Source organism: Coregonus lavaretus, assembly GCF_964263955.1.
Source record: "Coregonus lavaretus genome assembly, contig: HAP1_SCAFFOLD_1456, whole genome shotgun sequence".
NCBI lineage: Eukaryota > Metazoa > Chordata > Actinopteri > Salmoniformes > Salmonidae > Coregonus > Coregonus lavaretus.
Window position 1 is genome coordinate 3,918 of NW_028160778.1, and position 15,251 is coordinate 19,168.

General features: G+C 40.0%; 1 protein-coding gene across 1 annotated transcript; it reads right to left on the reverse strand.

Moving 5' to 3' along the window:
* Positions 1-855: 855 nt before the first annotated feature.
* LOC311121442 (NACHT, LRR and PYD domains-containing protein 3-like) lies at positions 856-15,233 on the reverse strand (the record flags this gene model as incomplete). Its single annotated transcript, XM_084195930.1, has 8 exons — positions 856-1,130; positions 1,623-1,669; positions 2,647-2,813; positions 5,502-5,589; positions 11,752-11,925; positions 12,465-12,638; positions 12,920-14,709; positions 15,105-15,233. Coding segments are annotated over 8 exons (2,844 nt in total), but the record flags the coding sequence as incomplete, so codon positions are not given.
* Positions 15,234-15,251: the final 18 nt, after the last annotated feature.

Consider the following 15,251-nt stretch of genomic DNA (forward strand, 5'->3'; position numbering starts at 1 on the left):
GTGTGTGTGTGTGTCCAGTGTGTGTGTGTGTGTGTGTGTGTCCAGTGTGTTTGTGTGTGTGTGTGTGTGTGTGTGTGTCCAGTGTGTGTGTGTTTCCTGTGTGTGTGTGTTTGTGTCCAGTGTGTGTTTCCTGTGTGTGTGTGTATGTCCAGTGTGTGTGAGTGTGTGTGTCCAGTCTGTGTGTGTGTGTCCAGTGTGTGTGTGTCCTGTGTGTGTTTGTGTGTGTGTTTGTCCAGTGTGTGTGTGTGTGTGTGTCCAGTGTGTGTGTAGAGTGTGTGTGTGTCTTCTGTGTGTGTGTAAGTGTCCAGTGTGTGTGTGTCCAGTGTGTGTGTGTTCAGTTTGTGTGTGTGTGTCCAGTGTGTGTGTGTGTCCAGAGTGTGTGTGTGTCCAGTGTCCAGTGTGTGGGTGTGTTTGTCCAGTGTGTGTCCAGTGTGTGTGTGATCAATGTATGTGTGTCCTGTGTGTGTGTGTGTGTGTGTGTGTGTGTGTGTGTGTCCAGTGTGTGTTTGTCCGGTGTGTGTGTGTTCAGTGTGTTTGTTCAGTGTGTGTGTGTGTCCAGTGTGTGTGTGTGTCCAGTGTGTGTGTGTGTCAGTCTGTGTGTGTGTGTCCAGTGTGTGTGTGTGTCTAGTGTGTGTGTGTGTGTACAGTGTCCAGTGTGTGGGTGTGTTTGTCCAGTGTGTGTGATCAATGTATGTGTGTCCTGTGTGTGTGTGTGTGTCTGTGTATCCAGTGTGTGTTTGTCCGGTGTGTGTGTGTTCAGTGTGTTTGTTCAGTGTGTGTGTGTGTTTGTGTGTGTGTGTGTACAGTGTGTGTGTATCAAGTGTGTTTGTGTGTCCAGTGTGTGTCAGTATGTGCGTGTGTGTGTCCAGTGTGTGTGTGTGTGTGTCCAGTGTTTGTGTTGATTCCTTTATATGCCACTCCTATACCAGCCCCTCTCCCACTCCACTCTACCTCCCAGTAACAGCGCCCAGTCAGACCCTCTCTACACAGCACCTGTTTCCAGCCCTCAAATCTCTCTGGGTGATCAGGATACGGCTGCTTCTTTCTCCTACATGTCACCTTTCTGTTCTCCTCAGACAGAGAGAGGAATCTGTTTACTGTGTTTAGGTCCAGTGTGAGATCACAGACATCTGATGGATGAAACCAGACACAATATTAGAAATCATCATCATTCACATTAGAATGTTAACTCACTTTTCACTAATTCATTTAATGTAGATGTTTCTAGGTATCAAAAGGAGAAGATAAGGTAACTTGAGACTTGTTGAATGCTCATATGTTATACTGTATGGTAATATAAAACACACTTATTCCCATTAATTACACACACACACACACATACTGAACACACACACACCCTGAACACACACACACTGAACACACACACACACTGAACACACACACACATTTCTAATGTAACAGGAACATGCCACACACATACACAGACACACACATTGTCAAAGCAACTCTTTGTAAACTTTGGTGTCCCTGATTTGTGCTTCTGTAGAACTACAGCTGATATTTAATATGACCAAGTAAGTAATGATGGTGGTCTTTGACTTTGACTTCACTTGAATTAAGACTTATTCTTAGTCATATTCTTCACAGCAGTCAACACTCACATTTTCTAAGTCCAGGTTTCATTTTGTTCTCTCCACCATGTTCCACACTGTAGCGGTAAGCAGAAGAACAGACAGTCATTGAGGGATACACCTGAACTCACACACACACACACACACACACACACACACACACACACACACACACACACACACACACACACACACACACACACACACATACACAAACACACGGTCAGCATATAACTTTGTCCAAGGGTAGAATGTTTGTCTTAACTGAACATGTCTGATATGAATGTGTGTCCAGAGTGTGTGTGTGTTTCCTTTTTGTGTGTGTGTGTGGGTCCAGTGTGTGTGTGTGTGTGTGTGTCCAGTGTGTGTGTGTGTGTGTGTGTGTGTGTCCACTGTGTGTATGTGTGTCCAGTGTGTGTGTGTCTAGCATGTGTGACTTGTGTGTGTGTGTGTCCAGTTGTGTGTGTGTGTGTCCAGTGTGTGTCCAGTGTGTGTGTGTGTGTGTGTGTTCAATGTGTGTGTGTGTGTGTCCAATGTGTGTGTATGTCCAGTGTGTTTGTGTGTATGTCCAATGCGTGTTTGTGTGTCCAGTGTGTGTCCAGTGTGTGTCCAGTGTGTGTCCAGTGTTTGTGTGTGTCCAGTGTGTGTGTCCAGTCTGTGTGTGTGTCCAGTGTGTGTATGTGTGTGTGTTCTGTGTGTGTGTGTCAAGTTTGTGTTTGTCCTGTGTGTGAGTGTGTGTGTGTGTGTCCTGTGTGTGTGTGTGTCCAGTGTTTTTGTGTCCAGTGTTTTTGTGCCCAGTGTGTGTGTGTATCCAGTGTGTGTGTGTGTGTGTCCAGTGTGTGTGTGTGTTCATTGTGTGTCCAGTGTGTGTGTCCAGTGTGTGTTCAGTTTGTGAACAAACACACACACACACACACACACACACACACGCACACACACACACACACACAGTCAGCATATAACTTAGTCCAAGTGGTGGTCAGAATGTTTGTCTTAACTAGCCTGATAACTCCAACATGTCTGATATGAACATTGACATAAACCCTCTACATACTTGAGTTTCTCCAGTCTGCAGTGTGGATCCTCCAGTCCAGCAGAGAGCAGTCTGACTCCTGAGTCTCCTGGGTGATTGTAGCTCAGGTCCAGCTCTCTCAGGTGTGAGGGGTTTGACTTCAGAGCTGAGACCAGAGAAGCACAGCCTTCCTCTGTGACTAGACAGCCTGACAGCCTGCAAAGAGTCAAATCATATTAAAACCACACTGCTATTCTTTGGTGGTGAAAATAGTGGCAGTATATTTTTTCAACATATTAAGATACATCAGTGTCCTGAAACCTGCCATATCTATTCATAAATGAATGTATCATTATTAGAAATGATCATAATATTGCTTGTAGAGAGAAACATGTATAGTACAAATATTTGAGTAGACTGACCAGAGCATTTTAAAAAGCAGTATCAGTCATAAGACAGACAGTGAGGTATCAGATTTAGATTGTATTGAGTATACAGTCCACACCATATCTAGTTTGACAGTGAAGCTAACATTTTAAATGTGGCTCTGTACTCCAGCATTTTGGATTTGAGATCAAATGTTTCATATGAGGTGACAGTATATAATGTCATCTTTTATTTGAAAGTATTTTCATACATATCTGTTTCACAGTTTAGAAATGAAAGAACTCTATGTATCTAGTCCTCCTGTTTGAAGAAGTCATAAATATTCTGACCAATTCACTTATAGTGTATTAAAGTAGTCAAAAGTTGAGTATTTGGTCCCAAACCCGTTGGTTGCATTTGCAGTTTGTTTTGGTTGTGTTTTGGGTTATGTTTTGTCCAATAGTAACTGAATGGTGGATGATGACTGGAGTAATTTTCTATCTAAGAGAGTAGATAACATGTTTCTAAACACTACTAAATTAATCCTGATGATGCCATGATTGAGAAAGATCATGAATGAATCATGAATAATAATGAATGAGAAAGTTTCAGAGGCGACAACTAAATATGCTAACCTCTCACCATTACCATCAAATTTTTATTTAAATAAAAGGTGACATTATATACTGTATTAAACATTTTATCTCATATCCAAAATGCTGGAGCATAGCACCAAATGTAAAACTGTAAGCTTCACTGTCCAAACACATATGGTGTGGACTATGTGTGCCTGGTAAACACATGTGGATCTGGTGAATAGTTATCACTTGTTGACCAACTACAGGAATACTGACCTCAGAGTCTCCAGTTTACAGTGGGGATTCCCCAGTCCAGCAGAGAGCAGCTTCACTCCTGAATCCTTCAGGTCATTGTTACTCAGATCCAGCTCTCTCAGGTGTGAGGGGTTTGACTTCAGAGCTGAGACCAGAGAAGCACAGCCTTCCTCTGTGACTAGACAGCCTGACAGCCTGCAAAGAGTCAAATCATATTAAAACCACACTGCTATTCTTTGGTGGTGATAATAGTGGCAGTATATTTTTTCAACATATTCAGATATATCAGAGTTCTGAAACCTGCCATATCTATTCATAAATGGATGTATCATTATTAGAAATGACAAATTATCAAAGTATTGCTTGTAGAGAGACAAATATAAAAGTACAAATATTTGAGTAGACTGACCAGAGCAGTTTAAAAAGCAGTATCAGTCAAAAGACAGACAGTGAGATATCAGATTTAGATTGTATTGAGTATACAGTCCACACCATATCTATTTTGACAGTGAAGCTAACATTTTAAATGTGTCTCTGTACTCCAGCATTTTGGATTTGAGATCAAATGTTTCATATGAGGTGACAGTATATAATGTCACCTTTTATTGGAGGGTATTTTCATACATATATATTTCACCATTAGAAAAATTTAAGCAGTTTACGTATCTAGTCCCCCTATTTAAAGAAGTCATAAGTATTCTGACCATTTCACTTATAGTGTATTAAAGTAGTCAACAGTTTAGTATTTGGTCCCAAACTCGTTGGTTGCATTTGCAGTTTGTTTTGGTTGTGTTTTGGGTTATGTTTTGTCCAATAGTAACTGAATGGTGGATGATGACTGGAGTAATTTTCTGTCTAAGTGAGTAGATAACATGTTTCTAAACACTACTAAATTAATCCTGAAGATGACATGATTAATAAAAATCATGAATGAATCATGAATAATAATGAGTGAGAAAGTTACAGAGGCTACAACAAAACATGCTAACCTCTCACCATTACCAATAACAGAGGGGGTCTGATCCTTGTTATTCTGTAACTTTCTCATTCATCATCATTCACGATTCATTCATGATTATTCATAGTCATGGTAGCATCCACATGAATGTAGAAGTGTTGAGAAACATATTCTATTCTTACTGACAATACAAGTGAAGTGACTCCAAAATGACAGGACATTATTCACCATTCAGTTTCTATTAGGAAAAATATAATCTATAACACAACCAAGACAAACTGCAAATGTATTCAACAAGTTTGTAGAATCACAGGCTTGATATAATCACTGCAGGCAAAGAATATTGGACCAAACACTAAACTTTTGACTAAATTAATTTGTCTAAATAATTATGACTTTTTCCAAATGGGAGAACTACATAATAAAGTACTTTCATTTCTAAACGGTAAAATATACAGTATATGTATGAAAATCTTTAAATAAAAGGTGACATTCTGTACTGTTGCATAATATGAAACATTGTATCTAAAAACCACATTTAAAACTGTAAGCTTCACTGTCCAAACACATATGGTGTGGACTATGTGTACCTGGTAAACACATGTGGATCTGGTGAACAGTTATCACTTGTTGACCAACTACAGGAATACTGACCTCAGAGTCTCCAGTTTACAGTGGGGATTCCCCAGTCCAGCAGAGAGCAGCTTCACTCCTGAATCCTTCAGGTCATTGTTACTCAGATCCAGCTCTCTCAGGTGTGAGGGGTTTGACTTCAGAGCTGAGACCAGAGAAGCACAGCCTTCCTCTGTGACTAGACAGCCTGACAGCCTGCAAAGAGTCAAATCATATTAAAACCACACTGATATTCTTTGGTGGTGAAAATAGTGGCAGTATATATTTTCAACATTTTCAGATATATCAGTGTCCTGAAACCTGCCATATATATTCATAAATTAATGTATAATTATTAGAAATGACAAATTATCAAAGTATTGCTTAAAGAGAGAAAAATATAAAGTACAAATATTTGAGTTGACTGACCAGAGCAGTTTAAAAAGCAGTATCAGTCAAAAGACAGACAGTGAGGTATCAGATTTAGATTGTATTGAGTATACAGTCCACACCATATCTATTTTGACAGTGAAGCTAACATTTTAAATGTGTCTCTGTACTCCAGCATTTTGGATTTGAGATCAAATGTTTCATATGAGGTGACAGTATATAATGTCACCTTTTATTGGAGGGTATTTTCATACATATATCTTTCACCATTAGAAAAATGTAAGCAGTTTACGTATCTAGTCCCCCTATTTAAAGAAGTCATAAGTATTCTGACCATTTCACGTATAGTGTATTAAAGTAGTCAACAGTTTAGTATTTGGTCCCAAACTCGTTGGTTGCATTTGCAGTTTGTTTTGGTTGTGTTTTGGGTTATGTTTTGTCCAATAGTAACTGAATGGTGGATGATGACTGGAGTAATTTTCTGTCTAAGTGAGTAGATAACATGTTTCTAAACACTACTAAATTAATCCTGAAGATGACATGATTAATAAAAATTATGAATGAATCATGAATAATAATGAGTGAGAAAGTTACAGAGGCTACAACAAAACATGCTAACCTCTCACCATTACCAATAACAGAGGGGGTCTGATCCTTGTTATTCTGTAACTTTCTCATTCATCATCATTCACGATTCATTCATGATTATTCATAGTCATGGTAGCATCCACATGAATGTAGAAGTGTTGAGAAACATATTCTATTCTTACTGACAATACAAGTGAAGTGACTCCAAAATGACAGGACATTATTCACTATTCAGTTTCTATTAGGAAAAATATAATCTATAACACAACCAAGACAAACTGCAAATGTATTCAACAAGTTTGTAGAATCACAGGCTTGATATAATCACTGCAGGCAAAGAATATTGGACCAAACACTAAACTTTTGACTAAATTAATTTGTCTAAATAATTATGACTTTTTCCAAATGGGAGAACTACATAATAAAGTACTTTCATTTCTAAACGGTAAAATATACAGTATATGTATGAAAATCTTTAAATAAAAGGTGACATTCTGTACTGTTGCATAATATGAAACATTGTATCTAAAAAACAAATTTAAAACTGTAAGCTTCACTGTCCAAACACATATGGTGTGGACTATGTGTACCTGGTAAACACATGTGGATCTGGTGAACAGTTATCACTTGTTGACCAACTACAGGAATACTGACCTCAGAGTCTCCAGTTTACAGTGGGGATTCCCCAGTCCAGCAGAGAGCAGCTTCACTCCTGAATCCTTCAGGTCATTGTTACTCAGGTCCAGCTCTCTCAGGTGTGAGGGGTTTGACTTCAGAGCTGAGACCAGAGAAGCACAGCCTTCCTCTGTGACTAGACAGCCTGACAGCCTGCAAAGAGTCAAATCATATTAAAACCACACTGCTATTCTTTGGTGGTGAAAATAGTGGCAGTATATTTTTTCTACATATTAAGATATATCAGTGCTCTGAAACCTGCCATATCTATTCATAAATGAATGTATCATTATTAGAAATTATCATAATATTGCTTGTAGAGAGAAAAATGTATAGTACGAATATTTGAGTAGTATATATCAGTCAAAAGACAGATAGTGAGGTATCAGATTTAGATTGTATTGAGTATACAGTCCACACCAGGGACGGCCTGTTCAATAGGGCGATATGGGCGACGCACTGCCAAACGGGAAAAGGAAGGGATTTTTTTTCTAATCAATTATATCACGGCAACAGTAGTTATCAGTGTTCACGTCTGATCTGCCAGCCACTAAATGTCAAATCAGGCTAAAGTCGTGCTTCAAATGGCCCCGCCCGTTTTTGGGGCGATTTCAGTCAAGTTGAAAATCGCCCAGAAGTCTCTCATAGCCTGTCATGTAAAATCTATTTTTTTCAAATTTCAAAGCTTTCAATACATTCTCTATGGGTGTCTGTGGGCTTGCACTTACGCGCTTTCGTCATACGTGACGTAACCATGAACGTAACTAAGACAATAGCGGCTAGCAGCGTCTCTGTTGTGACCTGCAGTGTGGCGTTATTTTATGTTTTTAATTTGTAGACTTAGTTTACAAACATTCTGCCAACCATGGATTTCCAGTGGTTGGTTTTGGACTGATCTTGTTGATCGTGTACATACCCGCTACGAACGGACTAAATAATGAAAACGCTGCTGGCAGCGGAATCCCAATACAGCTGGGAGACTTGGCTGGATGACAGAGTCCCGGACAGAGAAGTGGAGCCGGCCGGCTTCACCCTGGTCAGAGCGGACCGCGATCCTGGTAAGAGAGCGACTCTGTACCCCGACATTGAACTGCTTTCTGTGTCATTGCGACCTTACTATCTGCCCCGTGAGTTCCCCCAATTGTTTGTTACCGTTGTGTACTGTTGATAATCACAAGTTTACTGGAGAACTGAGACCAAGTAGAGACTTTGGACAGGGTGGATATGGTATAATAAAGGCAGTTTATTCAGAGGTAAAGATATCTGGAATCGCGTGCACGGACTCGTTCGTGCACGCGAGTAAAGTAAAAGTGTCCTGTCTTAGGTCAGCTAGGATCACCACTCCTTGGCCACCTGCTGACAAGGCTGACAAGATAGGACTCTTTTGTCCATTGTTATAGGATAGGAACAGCATTGATTGAAAACAAACGCCCAACACAAAATGGGTCATGCACAAGATTTTAGTCAGACCAAGCTATAACATTATATATTTACTGCGACAGTACATTCAACCAAAAGCTAATATAACAAAGGCATCAGAGATTATTTATAATCTGTCACAGAAACTGGAATCCATCTCCCCAGATCAGTCAATAAATGCTTCTGGTATTGACTTATATGCTGCCCCTGTCTTCATGTTGTTGCTGGACATATCTTTTTTAAAATGTGTGTAGGTCACCTAAATCATCAGAAAAATTGCCCCTCCTGAGAATTTTTTCAGGAGCCGCCACTGGTCCACACCATATCTATTTTGACAGTGAAGATAACATTTTAAATGTTGCTCTATACTCCAGCATTTTGGATTTGAGATCAAATGTTTCATATTAGGTGACAGTATTTAATGTCACCTTTTATTTGAGGATATTTTCATACATATCTGTTTCACCGTTTAGAAAAATAAAAGCACTTTATGCATCTAGTCCCCCTATTTGAAGAAGTCATAAGTATTCTGACCAATTATCTTATAGTGTATTAAAGTAGTCAAAAGTTGAGTATTTGGTCCCAAACTCGTTGGTTGCATTTGCAGTTTGTTTTGGTTGTGTTTTGGGTTATGTTTTGTCCAATAGTAACTGAGTGGTGGATGATGACTGGAGTAATTTTCTGTATAAGTGAGTAGATAACATGTTTCTAAACACTACTAAATTAATCCTAATGATGCCATTTTTAAGAAAAAAAATGAATGAATCATGAATAATAATGAGTGAGAGAGTTACAGAGGCTACAACAAAACATGCTAACCTCTCACCATTAACCTCAAATAAAAGGTGACATTCTGTACTGTTGCCTAATATGAAACATTCTATCTCAAATCCAAGATGCTGGAGCATAGCACCAAATGTAAAACTGTAAGCTTCACTGTCCAAACACATATGGTGTGGACTATGTGTGCCTGGTAAACACATGTGGATCTGGTGAACAGTTATCACTTGTTGACCAACTACAGGAATACTGACCTCAGAGTCTCCAGTTTACAGTGGGGATTCCCCAGTCCAGCAGAGAGCAGCTTCACTCCTGAACCCTTCAGGTCATTGTTACTCAGATCCAGCTCTCTCAGGTGTGAGGGGTTTGACTTCAGAGCTGAGACCAGAGAAGCACAGCCTTCCTCTGTGACTAGACAGCCTGACAGCCTGCAAAGAGTCAAATCATATTAAAACCACACTGCTATTCTTTGGTGGTGAAAATATATTTTTTCAACATTTTCAGATACATCAGAGTCCTGAAACCTGCCATATCTATTCATATATGTATATATACACTATCAGTCAAAAGTTTGAACACACCTACTCATTCAAATTAGTTAAAAAAAAACATTGTAGAATAATAGTGAAGACATTAAAACTATGAAATAACACATATGGAATCATGTAGTAACCAAAGAAGTGTTAAACAAATTAAAATATATGTTATATTTGAGATTCTTCAAATAGCCACCCTTTGCCTTGATGACAGCTTTGCACACTCTTGGCATTCTCTCAACCAGCTTCATGAGGTAGTCACCTGGAATGCATTTCAATTAACAGGTGTGCCTTCTTAAAAGTTAATTTGTGGAATTTCTTTCCTTGTTAATGCGTTTCAGCCAATCAGTTGTGTTGTGACAAGGTAGGGTTGGTATACAGAAGATAGCCCTATTTGGTAAAAGTCCAAGTCCATATTATGGCAAGAACAGCTCAAATAAGCAAAGAGAAACGACAGTCCATCATTACTTTAAGACATGACGGTCAGTCAATACGGAACATTTCAAGAACTGTTCAAGTTTCTTCAAGTGCAGTCACAAAAACCATCAAGCGCTATGATGAAACTGGCTCTCATGAGGACCGCCACAGGAATGGAAGACCCAGAGTTACCTCTGCTGCAGGGGATAAGTTCATTAGAGTTACCAGCCTCAGAAATTACAGCCCAAATAAATGCTTCACAGAGTTCAAGTCACAGACACATCTCAACATCAACTGTTCAGAGGGGACTGTGTGAATCAGGCCTTCATGGTCGAATTGCTGTAAAGAAATCACTACTAAAGGACACCAATAAGAAGAAGAGACCTGCTTGAGCCAAGAAACATGAGCAATGGACAATACACCAGTGAACATTTGTCCTTTGGTCTAGAGTCCAAATTTGAGATTGTTGGTTCCAACCGCTGTCTCTTTGTGAAAAGCGGTGTGGGTGAACGGATGATCTCTGCATGTGTAGTTCCCACCGTAAAGCATGGAGGAGGAGGTGTTATGGTGTGGGGGTGCTTTGCTGGTGACACTGTCTGTGATTTATTTAGAATTTAACCACACTTAACCAGCATGGCTACCACAGCATTCTGCAGCATCACGCCATCCCATCTGGTTTGGGCTTAGTGGGACTATCATTTGTTTTTCAACAGGACAATGACCCAACACACTTCCAGACTGTGTAAGGAGAGGGATGGAATGCTGCATCAGATGACCTGGCCTCCACAATCACCCAACCTCAACCCAATTGTGACGGTTTGGGATGAGTCGGACGGCAGAGTGAAGGAAAAGCAGCCAATAAGTGCTCAGCATATGTGGGAACTCCTTCAAGACTGTTGGAAAAGTGTTCCAGGTGAAGCTGGTTGAGAGAATGCCAAGAGTGTGCAAAGCTGTCATCAAGACAAAGGGTGGCTATTTGAAGAATTTCAAATATAAAATATATTTTCATTTGTTGAACACTTTTTTGGTTACTACATTATTCCATATTTGTTATTTCATAGTGTTGATGTCTTCACTATTATTCTACAATGTAAAAAAAATGTAAAAATAAAGACAAACCCTTGAATGAGTAGGTGTGTCCAAACTTTTGATTGGTACTGTATATACATGAATTAATGTATCATTATTAACAGTGGATAACATGTTTCTAAACACTACTAAATTAATCATTGTGTGTGTGTGTGTGTCCAGTGTGTGTGTATCCAGTGTGTGTGTGTGTGTGTGTGTGTGTGTGTGTGTGTCCGTGTCCAGTGTGTGTGTGTGTCCAATGAGTGTTTGTTAATTGAGTGATACAGGAATACTGACCTCAGAGTCTCCAGTTTACAGTGGGGATTCCCCAGTACACACACACACACACACACACACACACACACACACACACACACACACACACACACACCACACACACAGTCTTTATATAACTTAGTCCAAGTGGTGGTCAGAATGTTTGTCTTAACTAGCCTGATAACTCCAACATGTCTGATATGAACATTGACATAAACCCTCTACATACTTGAGTTTCTCCAGTCTGCAGTGTGGATCCTCCAGTCCAGCAGAGAGCAGTCTGACTCCTGAGTCTCCTGGGTGATTGTAGCTCAGGTCCAGCTCTCTCAGGTGTGAGGGGTTTGACTTCAGAGCTGAGACCAGAGAAGCACAGCCTTCTTCTGTGACTAGACAGCCTGACAGCCTGCAAAGAGTCAAATCATATTAAAACCACACTGCTATTCTTTGGTGGTGAAAATAGTGGGAGTATATTTTTTTCAACATATTCAGATATATCAGCGTCCTGAAACCTGCCATATATGTTCATAAATGAATGTATCATTATTAGAAATGACAAATTATCAAAGTACTGCTTGTAGATAGAAAAATGTTAGTACAAATATTTGAGATGACTGAACAGACCAGTTTATAAACATTACTAAATTAATCCTAATGATACCATGATTAAGAAAAATCATGAATAATAATGAGTGAGAGAGTTACAGAGGCTACAACAAAACATGCTAACCTCTCACCATTAACATCAAATAAAAGGTGAAATTCTGTACTGTTGCCTAATATGAAACATTATATCTGAAATGCAAAATGCTGGAGCATAGCACCAAATGTAAAACTGTAAGCTTCACTGTCCAAACACATATGGTGTGGACTATGTGTGCCTGGTAAACACATGTGGATCTGGTGAACAGTTATCACTTGTTGACCAACTACAGGAATACTGACCTCAGAGTCTCCAGTTTACAGTGGGGATTCCCCAGTCCAGCAGAGAGCAGCTTCACTCCTGAATCCTTCAGGTCATTGTTACTCAGATCCAGCTCTCTCAGGTGTGAGGGGTTTGAACTCAGAGCTGAGACCAGAGAAGCACAGCCTTTCTCTTTGACGCCACAGCCTGACAGCCTGCAAAGAGATCATCATGATTTCACAAACACACTGTTCATTTAACACCAGTAGTGTAGAAGGACAATGGCAGATGCATTTGGTTTATTCTCTTAAACAACATATCGATTCATCTTCTGTCTCCTAGAATTTTATGGTCATACTGTTATACTAATATGAACATCAATGCATTGATTCAATATGTTTTCAATATATATTATATACATATTATAATATATTTTTCTCTAATAGGAATATTTCTTCCTGATGATTAGTACTTAAATGTCATTTTATGTACTCACAGAGCAGCTCTGGAGGCTTTGACCACTGGCAGCAGCCTCAGAAGACCTTCCTCTGATCTGGAGTATTTCTTCAGGTCAAACACATCCAGCTCCTTTTCTGAAGTCAGCAACACAAAGACCAGAGCTGACCACTGTGCAGGTGAAAGTTTGGCTTTTGAGAGACTTCCTGATCTCAGGTAGCTTTGGATCCCCTCCACTAGAGAATGGTCATTCAGTTCATTCAGACAGTGGAACAGATTGATGCACCTCTCTGGAGAGGGATTCTCCCTGATCTTCTCCTTGATGTACTTGACTGTTTCTTCATGGCTCTGTGAGCTGCTTCTTGTCTTTGTCAGTAGACTTCGTAAGAGCTTCTGATTGGACTCCAGTGAGAGGCCCAGAAGGAAGCGGAGGAAAAGGTCCAGGTTTCCTGTCTCACTTTGTAAGGCTTTATCCACAGCACTCTTGTACAAAGTAACTTCAGGCTTGTCTCTGAACAGTGCAAAAAAGTTGCTGGCCGTTGATTGAGGTTCATCCATTAGATTCTCATTGTTGTTGATGAATGAGAGGAACACATATACAGCAGCCAGAAACTCCTGAATGCTCAGATGCACGAAGCTGTACACCTTGTCCTGGTACAGCCCACATTCATCTTTAAAGAGCTGTGTGCACAATCCTGAGTACACTGAGGCTTCATTGACATCAATGCCAGCCTCTTTCAGGTCTTCTTCATAGAAAATCAGATTGCCCTTCATAAGCTGTTGAAAAGCCAGTTTTCCCATTGACAGAATGCTCTCTTTATACCAATGTGGACCTGTCTCTTCTTTCCCAAGATACTTTTCATTCTTCTGTGTGGTATGAAACTCCACAAGGTGTGAGTACATCTCAGTCAGAGTCTTGGGCATCTCTTCTCTCTTATGTTTCAGCATGTGTTCAAGGACTATTGCAGAAATCCAACAGAAGACTGGAATGTGGCACATGATGTGGAGGCTCCTTGATGTCTTTATGTGTGAGATGATTCTGCTGGCCAGGTCCTCATCACTGAATCTCTTCCTGAAGTACTCCTCCTTCTGTGGGTCATTGAACCCTCGTACCTCTGTCACCTGGTCAACACACACTGAATGGATCTTATTGGCTGCTGCAGGTCGGGTAGTTATCCAGAGGAGAGCAGAGGGAAGCAGATTTCCCTTGATGAGATTTGTCAGCAGAACATCCACTGAGGTTGACTCTGTGACGTCACAACAGATCTTGTTCTTCTGGAAGTCTAGGGGCAGTCGGCACTCATCCAGACCATCAAAGATGAACAGAACTTTGTACTTGTCGTAGTTGGAGGTCCTTGATTCTTTGGTTTCGATTGAGAAGTGATTGAGAAGTTCAATCAAAGTGTGTTTTTCCTTTTTCATCAAATTCAGCTCCCGAAAAGGGAATGAAAATACAAATTGGACATCCTGATTTGCTTTTCCTTCAGCCCAGTCCAGAATGAACTTCTGCACAGAGACTGTTTTTCCAATGCCAGCGACTCCCTTTGTCAGCACAGTTCTGATAAGTTTGTCTTGTCCAGTTAAGGGTTTGAAGATGTCGTTACATTTGATTGCAGTCTCTGGTCTTGCTTGTTTCCTGGTTGTTGTCTCAATCTGTCTCAGCTCATGTTCACTATTGACCTCTCCTGTTCCACCCTCTGTGATGTAGAGCTCTGTGTAGATCTTATTGAGAAGTGTTGGGTTTCCTTGTTTAGCGATCCCCTCAAATACACATTGAAACTTCTTCTTTAGATTAGATTTGAGTTCACGTTGGCAAATCACAGCAAGCTCATCTTAATGAAGAAATAACACAGAGGATATTAATATTATGTCTGTTAATGCCTACAGTATTGTAGGACTGTTATAAAGTTTTAAATAAAAATAATTGATTCTCTTAACTGACTGTATAAATGTGTAAATGTTTTCATAATGCATTACAGACTGGTGTGAATGATTATATTATTATTATTCGGTGTTACTGATGGTATCTTTAATGTTGTCTATCTCTCTATTTCTCGCTCCTCTTCTCTCTGTCTAAATTAATCACTTGATGAGGTCACTAGGTGTTGTGTTAAGGCTGCTACAATATCATTGATTTACACAGCTACTTTAGCTGTACTTTAGCTACAGCTTTTAAATGTTCTAAAACAGCATTCAACATGAGGCAGACAGCTCTTACTTTTCTCCAGTGTGTCAGCAAGCTCCTTCTGGTTCATTTTCCTCAGGACGTGCAGTGTGATCTTCAGAGCCCCCTCTCTGGCACTGCTCTCCTGCTTCTCATCTTCAGCATCCACCACTTCCTTATCCTGCTTCTGACTCTCAAAGCCTTCTCG